Raw genomic sequence first — 23,754 nt, forward strand, 5'->3', positions numbered from 1 at the left:
TTCAAATCTTGCTTGGGACAAAAACCAGCTGTGTGATGTTGGCCAAGGCAATTCTCTCAGGCTCTAAGTTATGAAGAAGGAGCTGATCTGCTGTGGTAGAGGGAGTATCCTCATGAGGAATCTCTTATACCAATGAAATCACAGGTCCAGTCTAAAACTCAAAGCCCATCTATCACCTTATTCAAATTGGCTCATATTTCTAGCTTGTACCTCCTGACCCCATCAATCATCCAATGTGGTACCTATTCCTCAAAGTTCCATATCATATGCAAATTTGGCAACCATGCCATCTACTCTTTCAACCAAATCCTAGTCAAAATACTGAAGAACCCAGGGTCCAAGGCTATTCTGGTCACTCCTTCCAAGCTGATATCGCAACATTATCAACTTTTATTTGGGCCCAGTCAGTCAACCAGTTCAAAATGAATCAATTCCATCAATAAGCATTTACTAAACACTTAGTATATGACAGATACTCTGCTAAAACACCAAGAATGCAAAGAAATAGCAGAAATTCTCTGCTCTCAAGGAGTTTACACTCTAATTAGGGAGATAATAGGTACATATATATGTACACAAAGCATTAGTAGCTGGGTGTGTGGTGGGGCAGACTGAGAAAAGTCTTTCTACAAAAGGTGATATTAGTTGAGTACTGAAGGAAGCTAGGAATTCTAAGAAGCTGAGGTAAAGAGGGACAACATGCCAGGTCTGAGGGAACAGTTGTTTTGGTCGTGTCTGACTCTTTGTCACCCCATTTGGGATTTTCTTGGCAAAGATACTAGAGTGGTTTGCCATTTCCTTCTTCAGCTCATTTTACAGATGAGGAGTCTGAGAATAGGGTTATGTGTCTTGACCCAGGTCACACAGCTAATAAGTGTTTGAGGACAGATTTGAACTCAGGAAGGTGAACCTTCCTGACTCCAGTCCCAGCACTCTCTCCACTGCCATCCAGCTGCTCCTTCTTCATAGACTGTGGATTTAATTATGAAGGCACTACCTGCATTAGAAAGATCCAACTCATGGGCATCCAGATGCACACTGCTTTGCCCATCTTTTCTTTCTCTTTACCCTCCTGCTCATCCCCAAACTTCCCTGGGATGATGGTACTGATTGATAGTTAGGTGTAAAGAATTTCTTTGAATAGTACTCAGAAATCCCCATCTGAATATCCATTGAACTATATATAATATTTTTTTAATTTAAATTTTCTTTTTTATTTGTGATGTTAACAATCAATACATAGGAACATTTTGGGAAAGGACAAAAAAAGAAGACTATATCAAACTATGAACTTTTTTGTTCTACATAATTTTTTAAGAAGTTATTAAATTTAAAATATGACTAATATGGAAATATGTTTCACATGATTGCACATATACAACCTATATCAAATTGCTTGCCACCTTAGGGAGGAGGGAGGGAGAAAATTTGGAACTCAAAATTTTATAAAAAAAAAGAATCTTAAAAAAATAAAAATAAATAAATTTAACAAGATAATGACAAAATTTCCCTGTTTGTATCCTCTTTTGAGCCTTTTTTCTTACGTGTATTTTCATAATGTTTCACTGATGCCCTTTTCTTTCTATTTTTTTGAATCTCCATCAGTACCCTCTAACTTCCTGTTTCCATAACAAATAAGTATATGTAAGTAAAATAATTCAATATAGTGACCACTGAAAACGCATACCTTATTTTGCACCTCTAGTCCTTCACCTGCTTTTCCTCTGGTATGAGTAGTTAACATCAATAAAAATTATTTCACATTGGATTTTTGCTGTTTTCCTCTCTAATTATTAATCTTTTCACTGAAAACTAAAGTGTATGCTAGGCAGGTAGGTGGCCCAGCAGATAGAATGCTGGATCTGGAATCTAAAACACCTGAGGCCTCAAACACTAGTTGTACGACAACATTCAATTGGGCAGTCACTTCACCTCTATCAGATTCAGTTTCCTCATCTATAAAATGAGGATAATAGTAACATCTAGCTCCCAGAGTTATTGTGAGGATAAAATAAAATAAGCATTATATAAATGCGAGCTAGTATTACAAATGATAATGAAAAGCACTCAAAGAATCATCAAAGCTTAGAGTTTGATTGATCAAATCTCATGTCTAATCCAATCTCTACCTGAAACACTTATCCTCTATTGAATAAATATTAGGTGAATGAACAAATTTAAAGTGTATGGTATTTTGAATAACATTCTTCAGGCATTTGTGGACTGGCCTCGGTACGTAACAACTATTTATTAAAAAGTTTTTTATATATATATATATATATATACACACACACAATACACATAATTGTTACACATTCCTGTGGGAAAAACAAAGCACAGCTATTTATCTGCTTCATCCTGACTCATTTCTCAAAGACATATATAAATAAAGGGTTCCAGTAAAGTTTGGGCACATAATTCACTTAGAAAAGAATATAATTTCACCTGAAAATAAAAGTAAATTCTGCTTTTTTACTATTAATTTCTAAGACCTTGAAAATACGCACATTTTGTCTGTCTCCAGTTAGGTGTGCAAACTCTACCATTTCATTTCCAAACTGACTGAATATTTGCACAAACTCCTGAAAACTCCTCACGCTCTCCAGCTGTTCCATAGTTGCAAGGACCTATAAAACAAAACATAATCTTATAATCTTAATAGTAATCAGATTAACTCTAAGATTAATTTTTTTTAAAAAGTATGTTTTTAAAGGAAGTAAATCAGGGTAATTCTTGATCAAACTGGGAAATTTACTAAACAAACTGATCATATGTTAGGGCTCTGGCCTCTGGATAGAGGCAACAGGACCCTCTCAGAGACTGGTTGACTTAAGGTCAGCTCTGTCTATGGAGTCTTTAAAAAGAAGGTAGTCCCATTTTGAGACAGTCAACTTGAGTCACCCCTACAATGTAGCACTCTAGGGACACCTCCATCACCACCCCCAACCTGCATTTACCAGTCAGGTGTCCTGGAGAACTACCCTGGGTTCATAGTACTATGTAGGTGTGCATTACTAAAACTATAGTCCATGAGCTCCCACTAATGTGTTTACCTTTAACAGTCAAAGGCTGCAATTAGCTCGAAGTAATGGCATTTAAATGACAAAGTAAGAAAGTAATAACAAAATATCTCCCCCATAAACCTGGGGCACATCCCACAAATACACTCAACATTATTAGGGAGAGATAAGCACACATACAGGTCACAAATAGAGGGAAAGATATGTAAAGATCATGTGTGGCCAGGGTGCTTATGAGGAGAGGTACATATATTGGGAACAGATGTGGCCAAAGCATGTGCAAGGAGGGGAAACTCCTTTGATGCTTCAGGGCCCTGATGTCTTCCCTCTAACCTTGGTCTTACAGTCACTTCCAGACACTGCTCCAGGGGTCAGTGTTGGTCAGTGCTTGGATGTAGTATATACCTGTAGCTTTTGCCTCAGCTAGAATTCTCAGAGGCTTTGTAGACTAAGGTATACATCACTATGAACCAAAAAACACTAATCCATTTGCATATGGTGCATTAATTTCTCTGAAACAACAAAACCCAGCTGTGCTTAAATTAACTTTTTCCAAAAATTATGACTCCTAATATGATTTAACTAAAAAAAGGCATGTCTTTTAAATGGGCTCTAATTACACAATCATCCTTCATAAAACTCACTTTATACCCTATCAAATGACTATTGTGGAGTAGAAACATAACTATTTGGGTCAGGGAACTTTCAGAAATAAAAGCTACTTTTAAAGGTTGGTCACATTATCAGAACACACTGAAATCAAGTACACCTTCAAATCATCACCTAACTAAATACCTATCAAGATTGGTGGGCCCTGTCTATTTTGATCAGTTTAACTTTATTCTTACCTATGTGTTTGGAAACCAAAATGAAAAGGTGTGCTATGAATGGGAAAGGGGACAACACCTCCCACATGCATAAAGATACAATATCTACATTTCTCTTGACCTACAGCAGGGAACCAACATTTTCTGCGCAAATCCCACAGTCTTGCCACAGAATCCATTTGCTACATAATAGTTAATGGAAAAAACCAGGTGCATACCAATTTCTGACTTCCTAGGAAGCTGTTCTTAAATGAGACAAAGGAATATAGTGCCCCAACATTACCATGACTTCAATCCTAGTCAGTTTTATCACAACAGTACAATGGCAAGGAACTGGGGTTTGTGCAAAATGCTATAGCCCCCTGCAGGAACATTCTGATAATCCTCCACTTGTCAGAATGCACAGAATTAAGAAGCATTCTGAAACATTTATGCCCAGATTAGAGTTCTGTAGTAGCAGCCACAGTCATTGCTAGAGTCAGTGCAATTTTTCAAAAGCTATAGGAAAAGTCAGAATTCATTACACAGGCACAAAGTCCTCTAGGTCTTCACAAATAAGAGTCTCCCCTTGCCCCTCCGCTCAACTTCTTCTTTCCTCAGGTAGATAATCTGAACAGAAAGAGCAGGGGTGGGGAAGGAAAGAATTGAATATTTGTAAGGTGCAGGACAAGTGGCTGTGTTCCTGGGAATGGTTTGAATGCTGCCTTATACTAATGGGCTAGGTTGCTTCTTAAGGTCCTTTCCCACCCTAACAAGGATAATAATAAAAACCTTAGAATTGTACATGGTTCAAGAACATAAAAGGAACTTTTATATACCTCACTAGATACTCCCAACCACTTGGTAAGGTAGGCAAAGCAGGGGTGATCTTTCAGGTCCTGCTTAGCTCTAAATCCTGTGATCCTAAGAAATCCTGCCTATTTCCAGATGCAGACCATTGAACATAAGAATCCTAAAGGACATAGCATAAGCCCCTTAAGGAGCTTAAGTTCCACAAAGCCAGAACTAAAGCAAAATCCAGTCACTTGCCCCAGGGTGATACTCCACGTTCCGTGTTGAAATTTACTGAGGAGGTTAAATTGATTACATATTTTTTTTATCCTATCTACAATTCATTGATTTTGTCCTGTAATTACCTAAGCAATGGTCTCTGAACTTAGTGCAGACATTTGTTCTCCTGCTAATCACTGTTCTCTTCTTGCCTCATGGAAATCTGCTATCTTTGAGGAATACATGTGGACACCAGGGAGTCTAGTCTAGTATTTTTATACCACCAAACTATCATTCAAGGATGTCTGGTTTGCTATCCAAAGAAGTCTGGTTCACAAACTCTGACCTTGCAGGTGGATTCAAATAATGAACATTTCTTAGTCACAGAAGGGAAGGATGGGGTTGTTGCTAGGCCCTCATTCTCAACTTCCAACCAATCATATTGTTTCCCACACCTCAACTCTGTAACCAATCATGTTTTCCTCACCCCTATGATGCTGCCAACTCTGTAACCAACTGTATTCTTTCCCCATCTTCAAAGTCCTGTTCTTTGTCCTTTACTCCCTAAAAACTTTAAAAGGGAAACTGTTCTTCTGCTCAGTCTTTTGGCTAAATAAGGCAAAACATTTTCCCATTCTATTGGTAGGCAGAAACCCTGTTAATAAAAAATAAAATAAAAATGTGCCTCTATCTACTACTGTTGAATTTCACTCACAACAGTTTATGGCAGGGGTGGGATCAGGGAGAATCTCCCCTCTTCTGGGCGTCGGTGAATTTTTTTCCCCACAAAGGGAGAGTTTTTTATTAGGGAATATGTTGCTCTTCACCTGAATACTAACCAGTCAGATTTTCTCCAGGGAAGAGAGTGTGGTAAGTATCCTGTTAGGAATAATTTTGTGTGTTCTGTTTTGTGTTTGTTATATGTCCTATTTGTATTAAAAGGTTACAGTTTATAGATTTGGACATAATTGGTTTGTGACTCAATTTTATGTTCTTTACTGTGAATCTCTAAATTGCAGTTGGAATGTTTTTATAAATGCTGAAATATCTGGGTGGGCCTTGAGTTAATATTCTTTGGAATTTGTTTTAAGGAACTTAAGAACCTAATTGTCAATGCTACAGACATATTTATTGCTTTGCAGCTAAGAGAGAAAGGTCATTTTGCTGATTAGAAAGAAACTGATTTGGAAGTGCTATCAGTGAAGTTTCAAAGTCAAGAAAAAAATACATTGCAACTTACATTTTAAATAGCTATGTTCTAACTATACACAATATAAAATACTTGGGAGTCTATCTGCCAAGACAAACCCAGGAACTATATGAACACAAATACAAAACACTTTTCACAGAAATAAGGTCAAATCTAAACAATTGGAAAATATTAATTGTTCATGGGTAGGCTGAATAAATAATAAAAATGACAATTCTACCTAAATTAATTTATTCAGTGCCATACCAATCAAACTATCAAAAATTATTTTATAGAGCTAGAAAAAATAATAACAAAATTCATCTGGAAGAACAAAAACTCAAGGATATTAAGGGAATCAAGGACAAAAAATGTGAAAAAAGGTAGTCTAGCTGTACCAGATCTCAAACTGTGTTATAAAGCGGTAATTATCAAGACAATCTGATACTGGCTAAGAAATAGAGTGCTGGATTAGTGGAATACATTAGGTACAAATTACATTATAGTAAATGACCATAGTAATCTAGTAAATGATAAACCCTAAGCTTTTGGAACAAAAACTTGTGATCTGACAAAAAATGCTGGGAAAAGTAGAAAACAGTATGGCAGAAACTAGGTATAGACCAATATCCCACACTGTATACCAGGATAAGGTGAAAATGAGTACATGATTTACACATGGAGGGTGATACCATAAGCAAATTAAGAGAGCATGGAATAGTTTATCTGTCAGATTTATGGATGTCTGGTTTACTATCCGAAGAAGTCTGGTTCATTATCTCTGACATTGCAAGTGGACTCAAATAATGAACATTTCTTAGTCACAGAAGGGAAGGAAGGGGTTGTTGCTAGGCCCTCATTCCCAACTTCCAACCAATCACATTGTTCCCCATACTTCAACTCTGTAACCAATCATGTTGTCCTTAACCATCATAATGGTGCAAACTCTACAACCAACTGTATTTTTCGCCATCTTTGAAGTCCTGTTTTTTGTTAATTACTTCCCAAAAACCATAAAAAGGGAGATGCCCATTCAATCTATTAGCAAGTAGTGCCCATTAATAAAAGGTTATCTTGCTCAGAAAATGTCGTAGTCTACCTTTGTTGAATTTAACTACCTCTTCCTATCTATACTGGAGATAATCTAGCAGCTGATTGTAGAAGAATCATGTTCAGATAGGAGCTGAACTCAATTGATGAAGTTCCTTTCAACTCTGGGATTCTATAGGGTGGTATAGTGGAAAGAACACTGAGTCCAGAGTCAGAAGACCTAGGTTCAAATCCTAGCTCTCTCAGTTACTACTTGTGTGTTTTTGAGCAGGTCATGTAACTTTACTGTACCTGTTTTCCTCATCTGTAAAATGAAGATGATTGGACTAGATAACTTTCCAGCACTAAATCTATCATCCTTTGATCTTTTGTGTGAGTCTGTCACAGCAGTCCGGGTTATTACTTTTTGGGAGATCATCTGTACACAATGAATATCTACTTGAGCCAACAGACTGTGAAGTTCAAACAAGATGACAAAGGCCAGGCAATCTGCCAACACTTATTTTCCAAAAGAACTCTTTCCAAAACAACTCTTATTTTCCAAAAGAAATAAGAATTGGTTGGATACCATCCAACTAATTATGCTCCCTGCCAAACATGACCATTAACTTCACATTTATTTTGTTGTACAGTAGATTCCCTTAACTTTATCACCGAGTTTATATGACCTGACTGATTCAAGATTTACTTGGCATTCCAGGTCTTCTTTTTCAAACCCAACTGAGATAATTCTTGCTCTGGTGAAATGAGTCCCCCTATTCATTCGGTGATTGTTCAAAGAATATCGTGTGTACTGTATCCTAAATTAGAAAGGGATTTAGAGATGTTTTATTATCTGACTGGGAGGAATAAATTAGCAAAGACTGATATTAGGAAAAAATGGAACAAATTCATACTCTTGCAAAAATCTGGTCTTCATTCAGAGGTATTTCAACAATCTAGGGACCTAAAGAAAAGGGTAAGCACACCTCCTGATGGGAGATACTATGAGATAATTCTAGCACCTTTATCCCCAGCTCACACAGAAGCAAGAATCACCTGCAAGCCTCTGACTATAATTGGTGTATCCAAGTACCAAACTACCCACACCCAGCAAGTTCTTGAGGAAGGAGTTAAACAGTTTCTATGCTAAGTTAAGATTTTAAACCTCGACTCAAACTGTTTTTTTGGACTGTCTGGCCTTTCAGACTTGAATCAGTTTCACTGTTCCTCATTATATTCGCCTTGACCTGCAATCTTCTAGACTCTTCCTGACCAGTTAGAACTTCAGGATCTGAAACTCGTTTTCCAGTCTTGTCCCATTATTAGTCATGTCCCAATGTGACAAACTATCATACAAGAACATTAGGCCTGCTCTAAGTCACCCAGAATGCCTTCTTTGACAATTATTTTGACCTCACTAGATGTAATTTTGTTTAAATGAATTCAACATGCAAAAAACTTTGATCTCTAAAAGATATTACCATCACCTTGCCAGCTGAGGCAAACTTCAACTTTGTGGTTCATGGTGACCCCTGGAGAGTTCTATTGGATGGACAGCCACTATGATTACAGGTTGATCACAATGTGGTCAAGGCAAGGCAAATTTTCAGCTCAATTCTGTTGAACAAAATAGGTCTGCAGGCTATTCTCCAAGTTTTATGGTAATCCATTAATATTTGGGAGCCCAGCATACACAAATTTTTATCATCACGAATAAATGGTAAGTATAGTTCCAAGTATGATAAATTTTCGCTTCTGTCTTGAATAAAAATGTTGATTCAATCAATGTTTTTTTAAATAAGTTTTTAATTGATATATTCTGTTTTTTACATTATCATAGTATCCCATGTATCCATCTTGCTGCCCTTCCCCAAGAACCATCTCATATGACAAATAATACTTTTTGGAGAGGATAAAAAAAAGTCAGTACAACTGTTTGATATACTGAAAAAGTCCACAAACATGCTTAATGTGTAACACATCTGGACTTCTCACCTCCACAAAGGGTTAGGTTGGCGGTATCTTCTCATATCTCTTCATTTGAGTCCTACTTGATCTTAATAGTTTTGTTACATTTACTTTTGGCTTTTTAGTGTGGTTTGTTCTTTCCATTTACACTGTTGTAGTATATTGTTTTCTTGGCTCAGCTTACTTCATTCTGCATCAATTCTAATGGATCTTTCCATGCTTCTCTGTATTCATCACACACATAATAGCACAGCAATATTCCATTACATTCATGTACCACAAGTTGTTTAGCCTTTCCCTAATTGATGGACATCTACTTTGCTTCCAATTCTCAATTATCACAAAAAATGCTACTATAAATATTTTGGTGTATATGGAGACTTTTTTTTCTTATCAATGGCTTCCTTGGGGTATAAGCCCAGTAATGGAGTCTCTGGCTCAAAGGGCATGGATAATTCAGTTATTTTATTTGCATGATTTCAAATTTCTTTCCAAAATGGTCATATTATTTTATAACTCTACCAACAATGTATTAGTGTGCCTATCTTTCCACAACCATTCCAATATTGACTGTTAGGATACAAAACCCTTATCAGAGAAATTTAACACAAAGATTTTTCCCCCCATTTGACCACGTCTCTTCTTATCCTTTATGTATTAATGTTGTCTGTGCAGAAGCTTTTCAGTTTCAAGTTCCCTCTTCTGCTGTAAAAATAGTATTATGTTCCTTCAGCTACTTTAATCTTTTTTTAAGGGAGCCCTGTTCCCACTGGCTCTCTTCCTCTCACCTCTGATCTCTTCTCATTTCATACCATTTTCCCTTTATGATTTGTGGTTCCTTTTTCTTTCCTCCTTTTATCTGTATATATATTTCTTCCTTCCTTTTTTTCTTTTCAGTTAGTCAAGTAGATTTCCCCTTCAACTAGTCTAGTTCCTTAGTTTTTAAATTTCATTTTCTGCACTCCTTTCCAAAAAGGAATCCTTACTCTCTTCATTATTCATATTCTCTTTCTGTTTATTCTAGATATTCATTCTCTAATTCATGACCCCTATAATTATCTACTTTCTCTCTTTTCCCTCCTATTCTTCATGTAATCAAAGCTTCCAAAGTATCTGTTCTAGGCTGTGCCCTCTAGGCACCTTCTGCTACTCCTTTATAGGACTTGCTGCACAGATTCTCTTTTTCCCATTGTCTCGTTCCCAGAACAATGCCAATTATTGCAGATGTCAGAAAGGACATTGCCCCATGGTAAGGCACTCTCCCACCAAGTCCATGATTACGCAGGCCACCACTGATCCATACTTTCTCTTGTTGACTTTTTCCCCCTACATTTGCCTGTAAATCTCCCTGTGGCCATGCTCTCCCACTCCCCCAAAAGGTAGCTGCCACCAGGGGTTCCAATGTACACCCTCCCAGGACACAATAGACTTTTCAAGCACCAAATCCCCTAGGCCTCATCCAGTATAAGGTCCTCATCTCCCTTTGCTAACCACCTCTCTTCACCCATAGGAGCACTAATTATTGGAACTTCACCCAAAGTAAGGCTTCCTTCCTTCCTTCCTTCCCTCTTTAATCTTTCCCAACTCCTCCTCATCCACTCCCCTTCTCTTTGTGAGACTACAAAGGTCACCTTCCCTGCATTGCCAGCCCTCAATTTAACCCCACCCCATCACTCCTCTCTATCACCCTACTCCCCACCCCCCACTTCTATGAAACCTCCCATGTTGTAACATAGTCCCACAACAGAAACATTCACCTATAGACAGGGTGTCACCATGTTTTGTCCTAATACCCCCAGCTTCTTCACTGTTACCTCTACCAGAATTCTACCTTCACCCATCTCCTTGTATACATTTAGAAAGAAATCTTTACTTGTCTCTCTGTTGTCACTCTGTTGCTGTTACTGTCTTTGCCTATTGCATTTATTCACTCCTGCAGAATTTCTGTTGTTTGGGATGTTCAAGAGGCGAATAATCTCTTTAGTTCTGTCTTCTTTCTAAAAATGTTTGAAATTCTTCTTTATTACTGAACATCCATTTTTGTCCTGTATAGTTAAGCTCAGATTTGCAGGATAGGTTACCCTGGGCAGCATTCTGAGCTTCATTGCTTTTTGAAACATATTCTATTCCCTCCTCTTTTTCCTAATAAGTGCAGAAAAGACTGGAGTTATTTGAATGCCCTTTTCTTTGTATTTGAAGGTTTTTCCCCTGATAGCTTACAGAACTTGTTTCTCAATTGAATTGTTAAATTTAACCACTATGTGTCCAGCCTTTTTTGTTTGTTTGTTTGCTTTGGTTTTTGGAGTGATTAGTGAATTCTTCCAACTGGAATTTCATTTTCTATGTTTAGAAGTTCTGGGTAGTTCTTTTTTTTTTTTATTATTACTATTATTTCCTTCATTATGCTGGTAAGGCTTTTTTGTCCTGTCCTATTGTCCTGAGACTTATGATATTTAGGTCGTCTCTGCATACCCTGTCTTCCAGATCAGTATGTTTTGCTTGCATTGTGAGAATATTTTCTTTTAATTTTTTTGTCTTCTCTTCTAAGATTTCCTTTACTTCTGTGTATTTACATTCTTTTCTTTCTTTCGTGAGGCTTGCCATTGCAGTTTCAAGTTTTTCTATTCTGTTCATTTTTGCTGTGCAGGATATAAATTCTGCCCTCAGAATTCTTATTTCTTTTTTAAACCACTCAGGAATGGTGTGTTGTGGTTCCATGTTCTCTTCAACTTCCACAGGGTCCTTTGTCTCATCAAGTATTAGATCATTTTCCTTTACTTTGCAGTATTTATTCATAGATGCCTGAACTTGTTTACCTAGAGGCCATATTTACTTCTGCTGTTACTGTTTATCCTGTTTATCCTTTATCTGTTTTTGTTCAAGGTCTTTTGAGTTTTTTTATTCCTGAAATCTCTGGTACTTTTAGTCTTTTCTCCCCTCCTTATTTTTCTTATTACTCACTTGGTGACCCCCTCCCTTCTGATTGTGGTTTCCTGGGGCTGAATCTCAAAGCGTCTCAGCCTTCTCCCACACTGGGCAATTCACTGTTCACCAGTCTAGGTCTCTGACCCAGCTGACTTTCGTGTTCTTTCCTTCAGGCTTGGCAGGGTGCTACACAGTCCCCCTACCCCTATACGCAGTGTCCTGACCTGATGACCTGTCCTACTCCCTCTGTTCCTCAGTTCTCTGGCCTGGCACCAGCAGTTTAGGGCTCATTTTCCTTGGCACTGTCAGTTTAGAACTTTGTCACACTGGTGCTTCTGGGTTGCAGCTCCCAGAAGGATTTTGCTCCTAAAGGGCTGTGCTCAACCTGGCTGTCAAGGCTGAAGCAAAGTTCCAAAGGCAGCACTGCAGTCTCCGTGGCACTGTAAAGATAGAGGGATGAGATTGGGTTGCAGGGGTGGGTTCTGATGTAAGCTTATATCATGTCCTTGGGTCTGCTGGTGCAGCCTCACCACCTGTAGCATGGAGGGAGGAGGGGTGCTAAGTGAACTCAGTCATGAGCATCAGTTCCTGATTTTAGTTTAACCTTCTTTTGGATTATGTCTGTCTTAGACTATGAAAACAGCTGATGCTGCTTTATCTCTGGCACATAATTTCTGTTTTGGAGAGGTCTGGGAAGTTTCAGGAATCAGAAAAAATGTCTAGTCTTCCGTATTTTTGCTCATGTGTCCCAGAACTCTCATTCAATGTCTTCATCAGTTGTCAAAATGGGCAGGTGTTCACTGCACATTTAACTGGTCTTCTGCCTTTGTCTTCCATAATTTCAACAAATTGGCTTTATAAAAGTTAAAATACTATATCATAAATATTTAAGGTATTACTTTTTTTTCAAAAGAAAATTTTTTGTGTGTTCAAAACTTGATTTCAGTTAAGGGGTATGTTAAAACCAGTTCAAATGAGATCTAATTGTTAAATTTTTATTGTGAATACTTATGCCTTAGAAATCAGCAAGCACTATAGGTTGTTTGGACTTAAGGTGACAGAGGAAAATGTTAGTAATACAGATTAAAATGAAAAATGTGTTATTCACACTTTTTTTGAGAGTTAGTTGTTGACATTATAGGAGATACCTGCATTCACTCTATCACAAAGTGTAAAAATCAGAGAGGACCTTAGAGATCATCGAGTCCAACCCCCTCATTTTACTGATAGGGAAATGAAGCCAGAGAAGGTGACTTGTTCTGGGTCACAACCTGGGTACTCAACTCAGGTATGCCACTGAATCCCAGTCTGGCAGTCTTTGAGTGTGTGTGTTTCTTTTATACCAAACTCTTATAGCTGTCAGTGTCAAGTGGAGATTTGTTTTTCAAGTATAGCTACTTAAAACCAGGGATTGTAATGAGTGATTTACACACACACACACACATACACACAAGTTTGTGTGCCATGTTATGAATCAATGCTTGCTCCCTGAAAGCTTAAAAAAAAACCATCGTCCAAAAGTATCTAACAATTAGTGGCAGAGAAAATAATGTAATGCTAGTCTTTACTGGGTCAAACGGTTTGTGAATGGTGTAGGCCATCACAAATGTACTTGTGCCAGCAACAATCTTAGAGCCATGGAGCAATTCTGCAAACCTAGCTGGAAGAGAAAGGAAGATATGTCTACACCACTTGAAACCATCAAGTAGAATATTCCCAAAGATATTAATGATATCTCAATATGCAATGAAATGTTTAATTTACCAGCACACCTCTGATCACAGTACATTTTTTATTAGGAGACCATACATAATGAAGGAGAGTAACCATTGTTTAATGAAAGGTACACTGAATCACTTCACTTGTTATCACTCATGCTAAAGAAAATATTGTGCTAGTGAAAAAATTAATTTACTATAGATTATGCTATACTATACACCATTAACTAATCCTAGAAACTTTATGAACAATTCTCATAGCTATATTTGTAAAATGAGTAGAACAGTCAAATACCTTGTTTCTTGAAGTTATTATTTGTTTAATAACTATTTGATCTGCCAGTAATAGCACTTTTGTCACAGAAGAAAGAAGTAACCTTGCAGCTTTTATGACTCCTGTTTTGTCTGTAAAAATTGTTATTTGCCCATCAGATTCTGCATTATTCAAGCTGGTTACATCTGTAAGTTCTGCAATTGTTTCTCCTGTCAAGAAAACCCAAATAAAAACAAAACTATTTTTAAAAGGTAAGCATATACTTAACATATTTAAATCAGAGTCAGTAATATTATACTGTCCTGGGAATCATGGAGCTGTACATCTTCTAATTTACATTTATGAGGAAGATGATTAAAAAGTGAATATCAAAAGATGTTTTTAAGAGACTTTAAAAATAATTTTATTTTTTCATCAATTTCATGTAAAGCCAATTTTTAATATTCACTTTTTAAAATGTTGAGTACCAAATTTTCTCCCTTCCTCCCCTTATCCCTCCCTGAGATGGTAAGCAATTTGATATAGGTTATACGTGTGGAATCATTCGAAACATATGCCCATATCAGTCACATTGTGAAAGAAGACACAAACCCAAAGGAAAACAAAAAAACCATGATACAAATAAAATGAAAAATAGTATGCTTCAATCTACATTCAGACTCCATCAGTTCTTTCTTTGGAGGTGGATGGCATTTTTCATCATGAATCCTTGGGAATTGTCTTGGACCACTGTATTGCTGAGAATAGCCAAGTCATTCACATCATTGTACAAGATTTTTGTTACTATGTACAATGTTTTCCTGGTTCTGCTCACTTCACTCTTCATCAGTTCGTGTAAATCTTTCCAGGTTTTTCTGAAATCAGCCTGCTCATCATTTCTTGTAGCACAATAGTGTTCTATCACAATCATATGCTACAACTTGTTCAGCCTTTCCCTAAATGATGGGCATCCCCTCAATTTCCAACTCTTTGCTACTACAAAAAAAGTTACTATAAATATTTTTGTAAAAATAGGTTCTTTTCCCTTTTTTGGATTTCTTTGACATAAAGACCTAGTAGTAGTATTGCTAGATCAAAGAGTCTGCATAATTTTATAGGCCTTTGGACACAGTTCCAAATTGCTCTCCAGAATGGTTGGATCAGTTCACAACTCCACCAACAGTGCATTAATGTTCCAATTTTCTCACATCCCCTCCAACATTTATCATTTTCCTTTATTTTTATTCTTTTTTTTAAGAAAAATATGTTTCTTTATTATTTTAATCTCTTTGCATTCATAACATAAGTCATTTCAACAGACATGGAATCCTTTTTTCCTCCAATGCCACAAACTGCTTTACAAATGAAAGCTGGTACTGTTGCTTATCAAAATATACAAGATAATTGATGTTTTTATATAAAACCACATTACACTTTAACTTGTTCCCAAAACCCCTTTTTTAGCCAGGTAAAAAAATGTTGTTACAAATATTTATAGCATTTTCTTGTGTTAGATGAACATTCTTACAAACTGAAAAAAGGAATTTTATGAACAGACCATTTAAAACACGATAGAATGTCAGAGGTTTCTAGCTGTGCTATTTTTTTTTCTTGAATACAGTACCGAAAATAATCCATTACCCCTTGCCTTTAACCCAAATCATTCTGTTCACGTTTAAACTCCCATTTTTCACAAAGTGGTCCATTCACCAAATAGAAAATACAAAGAAAAGGCCACTTTGCATTGGGTCTTCTTTCAGAAAGGAGCTTGGGGGAGAGTGGTGAAAGTTTAAGAGAATGTCTCTGTAAAACCAGAACAGTCAGTCTTTGGTCAGAGCAATGAGGTGACATTCCGATGCAAAAACTTGCTTGGTAAGCAATCTTTATGATTTGTGCTGCTATGGATCTAGGATGAACCTCTGAAGGATTTGGGTAACAATGTTAAAAAAAATAACAACAGCCTGGAATGTGATTAAAATGACAGTATGAAAGTAGCTATTTATTCACTAATATCACAAACAATGCAGAAATCCAAGAACTTTTTAAAAAAAGTTTACAGTGCTGATCTAAGCTTGTCAAAAAGAAGCTTCTGATCATAACTCGTATCTGCAAGGGCACTGGACCAGGCTATTATCCCACTACGCCATGTACCCCAAGTTAGAAAAGACACTATGACCCCTACAAAGATTTGAAGCAGCTCTATACTGGATTCCTGCACAATGCTATACAATGAATATCACATATCGTTCTCCTTTAAAAGAGACTTCTTAAAGAAAGCAAGTTTCCAGGTATTTCCTGGTTTCATTAGCCATTTAGCTTCAAGTATCATACCTCCTACATCTACAGGAAAGTATAAGAACTAATACTGATAAGGCTGCCCCACCAGCACCTTCAACTTAACATGTTCAAAACCAAAATTATCTTTTCCCTAAAACTCATCTTGATTTCTGACTTCCATTTTTCTGTAGTACCAATAGTTACAATCTTCCATGTTCAAAAGCTTGTAGTAAATCTCTTTTCCCTCTCTGACTTCTCATATCTAATCAGTTGGCATGTGTTGAGATCCTACTGCTTCTATATCCCTAGTATCTACTTCTTCCTTTCTAGTCCCATTATTGACCTTCTAATACATGCCTTCATTGTTATCCATGAGGACTATTGAAATATCCATCTGACTTATCTTCCCATTTCCAGTCTCTCCATCCTTCTACCCTTCTTTTGACAAAGATCTAATTGTGTCACTCCTTTCCTCAAAACTCCTCAATGACTACTACTACTGGATAAACTTCAAATTCCTGACATTCAAGCACACCAAAATATGACTTCACTCTATATTGCCAGTTTAATCTCATATTACTCTTTTTTCCATGGTACAGTCAAACTAGACTACTTCCCCATGGGGACCTTATGTAGTCTCTACTCTGCACTGTTCTTATGCATTCATCATGTATTACGGAGTATTAATATTATATGTTAATATGTGTTATACCCTCATTGAAGTAAATGGCATTGGAGAAGGAAATGGCAAATCACTCTAATATTTTTGCCAAGAAAAGCTCATGGACAGTACAGGCGTAGGGTCATGAAGAACACCACAACCCTCATATTAATATGATTGTGACCTCCATGAAGGCAGGGACTATGTCTGATTTAATCTTTGTATCCTCTTTAGTACTTAACATGCTGTGAACTTCACAATAAGAGATGTTCTAGAAAATGCTGGCTACAGTTTGCTATTGAAGTTTGTTGTTAAAGTCTGTCTGGGCTGCATACTTTATAGAAGTGATTCATGCCAATAAAAGAACACAGTATGAAGAATTTTCAAACCAGCATTTAGGGCTTATTAATTTCCTTATTAGTTCCTCTTATTAGTTACATGACTTTGGCTATGTCTTTCCTTGTTAGTAGTAAGAGTTCTGCTGTACTACACTCTGGTAAGGCAAGGAACTGAGGATATTTAGCCTAGAGAAGAGAAGCTCTGGAGAACTAGGAAAAGTCTTCATGTATATGAAGGGCTAAGATGTAGAAAAGGATTAGACTTGTGCTGCTGGTTCCAGAGGGTCAATAGATAGGAGTTACAAAGGCAAATTTAGGCTTGACATAAGGAAAGTAATCCCTAAGAATTAGAAATATGCAAAAATAGAATAAGCTGCATCAGGAGAGGGTCTGAAAGCAGAGGTTGGATGATGACTTGTCAGAGAGGATGTGGAAGGGAATTCTTTGTTCAGGTGTGGGTTGAATGAGAATCACCAGATGGTCTCTGACGTCTCTTCCAACTCTGAGAGTCTGTGAAAATATGGTTAACATTTGCATTATCTGCCTTACAGCACTTATGCTTCATTTCTTCTATTCTTTAAAATAAATTTTTTTTTCAAATAAAGATATGCCTCTCTCCTACAGCTCCCTCACCAACTAAGAAAACAAGAAATATAAAACTGCTAAGAAAATTCTTGCATTGGCCATTCCCCTGAAACACCACCCCTGGAAAAAAAAAGTCTTAATTTGCATTCTTAATTCTTTATCAGGAGGAGGGTAGCATGTTCTATGAGTACTCTGGAATCATGGTTATTCAACGTATTGATCAGAGTTCCTAAGTCTTTCAAAACTGTTTGTCCTTACAATATTGTTGTTATTGTGTAGATTGCTCTCTCGTTCTATAGATTGTACACATAGGTCTTTTTTCTTTTTCTTTGTTTTTTTGGGGGTTATGGAGACCTAGTTGTGGTAAAGCTGGGTCACAGGCTTTGCAACAGTTTAATGGCTAGACCAGTTCACAGCTCTATCAACAGTGTATTAATATGCCTATTTTCCCACAGCCCTTCTAGCATTTGTCATTTTCCTTTTTTGGTTAACTCTGTCAATCTGATGAGTGTGAGGTACATACTCAGAGTTGTTTTATTCTGTATTTCTCTAATTAGTAGTGATTTAGGGCATTTTTTGCCTATTGGTAGCCTGGATTTTTTCATCTGAAAATTATCTGTTCATATCCTTTAGCCATTTATCAAATCTTACAAATTTGAATCAGTTTCTTATAGCTTAAAAATTAGGATTTTATTAGAGAAATTTGCTGCAAGATTCACCCCCACCCCAATTATCTGCCTCCTTTCTAAATTTAGCTGGATTTTGTTTCTGCAAAAACTTTTAAATTTTATACATGGAAAATTGTCAATTTCACCTTCTGTGATCTTCCCTACATCTTATTAGGCCATGAACTCTTCTGGTACTACTAGGCCCCCTTCCTTACCATTTTTTTTTCATTAATTCCCTTGAGACTCCATTTATTCCTATGCTCTCTAGGGTTTTTTAATAGGAATGGGTGTTGTATTTTGTCAAATGCTTTTTCTGCATCTATTGAGATAATCATATGATTCTGTTAGTTTTGTTGTTGATATGGTCAATTATGCTAATAGTTTTTCTAAAACTGAACCAGCCCTGCATTCCTGGTATAAATCCTACCTGGTCATAGTGTATTATTCTCATGATAAGTTGCTGTAATTTTTTTGCTAGTATTTTATTTAAAATTTTTGCATCTATATTCATTAGAGAAATTGGTGTATAATTTTCTTTCTCTGTCTTGACTCTTTCCAGTTTAGGTATCAGTTCCATATTTGTATTAAAAAAAGAATTTGGTAGGACTCCTTCACCTATTTTCCCAAATAGTCTATATACTATTGGAATTAATTGTTCTTTAAGTGTTTGATAGAATTCACTTGCAAATCCATCTGGTCCTGGAGATTTTTTTCCTAGGGAGTTCATTTATGGCTTGTTCAATTTCTTTTTCTGAAATAGTGTTATTTAAGTATTTTATTTCTTCTTCTGTTAATCTGGGCAATTTATATTTTTGTAAATATTCATCCATTTCACTAAGATTGTCAAATTTATTGGCATACAGTTGGGCAAAATAATTCCTAATTATTGTTTTAATTGCCTTTTCATCGGTGGTGAATTCACCCTTTTCATTTTTTTTACTGGTAACTTGGTTTTCTTCTTTGTTTTATTTTTTAGTTCAATAGTTTTCTTGATTTCAATTTTATTAGTCTCTCCTTTAGTTTTCAGTATTCAGTATAATTTGGCATTTAATTGTGGAATTTTAATTTGTTATTTTTCTAGCTTTTTTAGTTGCATGCTCAATTCATTGATCTTCTCTTTCTCTATTTTATTCATGTAAGTATTTAGAAATATAAAACTTCCCCTAAGAACCGCTTTTGCTGCATCCCATAAGTTTTGGTATGTTGTCTCATTATTGTCTTTCTCTTGGATGAAGTTATTGATTGTTTCTATGATTTATTGTTTGACCCACTCATTTTTTAGGATTAGATTATTTAGTTTCCAATTAATTTTTAGTCTATCTTTCCATGGCCCTTTATTACATATAATTTTTATTGCATCATGATCTGAAAAGGATGCATTTAATATTTCTTCCTTTCTTCATTGGACTGTGAGGCTTTTATGCCCTAGCACATGATCAATTTTTGTGTAGGTGCCATATACCGTTGAGAAAGAGGTATATTTCTTTCTATCCCCATTCAATTTTCTCCAGAGGTCTACCATATCTAACTTTTCTAAAATTCTATTCACTTCCTTAACTTTTTTCTTGATTATTTTGCGGTTAGATTTATCTAGTTCAGAGAGGGAGAGGTTAAGGTCTCCCACTAGTATAGTTTTGCTGTCTATTTCTTCCTGTAACTCCCTTAACTTCTCCTCTAAGAATATAGATGCTATACTACTTGGTGCATATATGTTTAGTAATGATATTACTTTATTGTCTATAGTGTCTTTTAGCAAGATGTAGTTTCCTTCCTTATCCCTTTTAATTAGATCTATTTTTGCTTTTGCTTTGTCTGAGATCAGGATTGCTACTACCCCTGCTTTTTTACTTCAGCTGAAGCATAATAATTCTACTCCAGCCATTTATCTTTATTCTGTGTGTATCCCTCTGTTTCAAATGTGTTTCTGGTAAACAACATATTGTAGGATTATGGTTTTTAATCCATTCTGCTATCCACTTTTGTTTTATGGGAGAGTTCATCCCATTCACATTCACAGTTATGATTACTATTTGTGTCTTTCCATCCTATCCCCCACTCTTCTATGCTTTTATTTCTCCTTTGTCCCTTTCCCTCCTCACTAGAGTTTTGTTTTTGACCACTGCCTCTCTCAATCTTCCCTCCCTTCTATCAGGCCCCCCCCCCCCATTTCCCTCCTACTGCCTATTTAGCAAGTTAGATTTCTATAGCTGAGTATGTTATTCTTTCCTGGAGCCAAATCCGATGTGAGTAAGGTTCAAACAATGCTTATCTCCCTCCCTTCTTTCTCTCTACTGTAATATATCTTTGTGTACCCTTTTCTGCCTCCTCCTTTCTTCTTCTCCCCCATCTCCCTTTCTACCACTTAATTAGGTTTTTTATCATCACATCAATTTATACCCACACCCTCTGTCTATGTATATCCCTTCTAAATGTCTTAATAAAGATACAGTTCTCAAGAGTTACAAGTACCAACTTCCCAAGTAGGGAAGTAAACACTTAGCCCTTATTGAATAACATAGTTTTTTTTTCTTTCCTGTTTACTTTTTTATGCCTCTCTTGAAGTCCTGTATTTCTTCCAGTCATTCTTAAAGTCCTTGTGTCCAGGCCACTTCTTAATCTAAGACATTGCTTTTATTTGTCCTGAGGTTACTCTTTTTTGTCTTGGTCTTCCTTGTGTTTGGTGTTATCTTCTGATAGTCTTATTTTCTCGAGTTTGGCCCTTCTAGCAGCACTTAGAGACTTCAGGACCTTTTATAGAGGATTGTACTGGTTGCCCTGTTGTGATCCTTCTCCCAGTCTCTGCTGGCTGTCTTTTTTTGTGTAGTTCTGGCCTGAGTGGAAGAACTTTTTTCTGTTTCTCTTTGTTTTGTTGGAGTGTGTGTGGGAGAGCTGGGCATCTCTACAACCTTTCATCTTGCCAACTTAACCAGAAGTGTGTATTATTCAGTCTCCACAGATGGTGTTTCTGGGTCACCTGATTACTCATTCTGGCTGTGTGGAGGGAGTAATAAAGAGGAAGATGGTGTTTTGGGTCTTATTTCTCTGGCTCATGCCTCCTTGAGATGAAAAGGGCACAGAAGGAGCCAGAATGGAAAGAAAGTCATGAGTTACATTTTTGATATATTGAGTTTGAGATGCCTACAGCATATCAAAGAGAAGATGTTTTTCATTTGGTGATTAAGGATTAGAACTCAGGAGAGAAATTATCGATATAATAATATCAATATATACATGTACTGATATGTATATATGCGTATATGTATGTACACGTCATCTACATAGAGATCATTATGGATATACATACACATTATCTGCATAGGTATCATTAAACATCTCACAGCTAAGGAATTCACCAAAAGAAAGAGAATACAGTAAGAATATAAGAGGGCCCAAAAGAGCTTTCAGTGGCACTAAGAGTTAAGGGAAGATGGATGATGATCTAGCAAAAAAGAACAAATAGGAATGATTGGACAGGTGAAAGGAGAACTAAAAGAAAGCAGTATCTTGAAAGTATCTTCAAGGGAAGAGAGGGTATCCAGGAGGATAAAGTGGTCAACAATGTCAAAAGTTGCAGAGAGATCAAGATGAAGACTAAAAGAAGACCAATGAATTTAGAAATCAAAAGTTCATTGGTAACATTGGAGAGATAAGTTGAAGTCAAGTTGTTAGGGTCAAGAAATGAGTGCTGATTGCTTTTACTAGGATTTTGGTTGGGGAAAGGAAAAATATAGGATTACAACTTGAGGGGTTAACGGGATCAAGTGAAGATTTTTTTAAAGGTTGACTAGAGCATATTTGTAACCATTAGAGAAGAAACCAATATATTGAGAGTGATGATTATAGAGAGAAAAAGAGATGATTGAAGGGGCCAGTTCCCAGAGGAGACAGGAGGGGTTCAATGGAACAAGTGGCAAGTTAAAGGGTTACCTCTTTGTCAGAGACTAGAGCAAAGGATAAGAGAATGGGGAATGATGAAAACAGAAGAAGAAGCTTGAGATGAATGTCTTTTATTTTTTCAGTAAAGAGATTTTTTTTCCTCTAGGTTTCTGGATAGGGCTTAAACCAAAATATAACCAATCCTTTAAAAGTAATCCAAAGCTTCATTACAGGAGTGTCTCTGACAAGCAAGTAACATACATACATACATACATACATACATATATATATATACACATACATACATACACATATAATATATAATATACATATATGATAAATATATTATACATATATTTGTGCTATACATATCTTAACAACTAAGAATTTTCTATCTGTGCAACAATAACATTGGTATTAGACATCTAAAAATGTAAATATTCACATACCTGCTTGTTTTGCTTCCAAGCAAGCAATATTTATTTCCTCTTTCAAATCCCAATTTTCATTGGCTATAGCTTCCCCTACTGTAACAAATCTTCCAACTGCCAAGTTGACTGCTTGTCCCACTCGTTGAATTGCTTGCAAAGTCTTATCTGACCATTTGGTTTTATCTTTATGATTAATAAGTGTAGTTATCTATAAACATAAGAGAAAACTATGTTAGAATTGTATATCAATTACTTTTTAAAACTTAAAGGTGTTTACCTAATTATAATAATGGCTAATTATGGTTGTTACACAGCACAAGTTTTTTTTTTTTTAAATAAATTAAGTTAAGCATCTGGCCATTACCAGTAACATCACCCCATATCACACTTCAGGACTATTACTCCACCAAAATCAAACTTAAAGTTTATTCTGCAGACATCATCCCCATCCTCCAGCTACTGTTTGGAACAATGAGCTCTGTTCTCCCTCTTGTCACTTTATCAAACAGTAATAACAAGTGTTAGGTGGGAGGTGGATCTTGGTGGAGGAAAACTGGCTCATTACCTTCATAGAACCCACAACTGTCATCACCAAATGCTGTCCTTAGTTCCCAGTTTCTATGTTTTCCTTGAAACTCAAATTCCAGCTCTCCCTGATAGTTCTAAATCTAACTTGAATATGACAGAGCTACTCATTTTAAGCATACTTTTATATTTCATCCATTTATTTGCTTCATTTTATTGTACCAGAAGCAAAGAGACAAGTCATTTAACCTCCCGGGGCCTCAGTTTCCTCATCTTTAAAACGAGGAGCTGGACTAGATGGCCTCTGAGGTTCCTTCCAACCCTATATCTCCGATCCTATACAGAATGAAAGTTTAGTTCCTTCAAAGACATAACGGGTTGAAAAGGTCTTAGGAAAACACATACATGAAACAATGTTAAGTGGAAAATTAAAAATAATCAGTCTGCACATACTGTTTTTAACTGAAGAAG

The 23,754-nt window shown here is 36.4% G+C and overlaps 1 protein-coding gene across 2 annotated transcripts in view; it reads right to left on the reverse strand.

Moving 5' to 3' along the window:
* LOC114025641 (alpha-catulin-like) overlaps positions 1–23,754 on the reverse strand; it is a 95,598-nt gene that overhangs the window by 53,964 nt on the left and 17,880 nt on the right. For both annotated transcript variants that reach the window (XM_027839110.1, XM_027839109.1), the window contains exons 2-4: positions 22,777–22,966; positions 13,965–14,152; positions 2,508–2,627 (exon numbers count right to left, since the gene is read on the reverse strand). In XM_027839110.1, coding sequence (XP_027694911.1) covers positions 2,508–2,627; positions 13,965–14,152; positions 22,777–22,966 — 498 coding nt within the window. The remainder of the gene's footprint in view (positions 1–2,507; positions 2,628–13,964; positions 14,153–22,776; positions 22,967–23,754) is intronic.

The sequence above is a fragment of the Vombatus ursinus genome, unplaced genomic scaffold, assembly GCF_900497805.2.
Source record: "Vombatus ursinus unplaced genomic scaffold, bare-nosed wombat genome assembly UNPS02014832.1, whole genome shotgun sequence".
Taxonomy (NCBI): Eukaryota; Metazoa; Chordata; class Mammalia; order Diprotodontia; family Vombatidae; genus Vombatus; species Vombatus ursinus.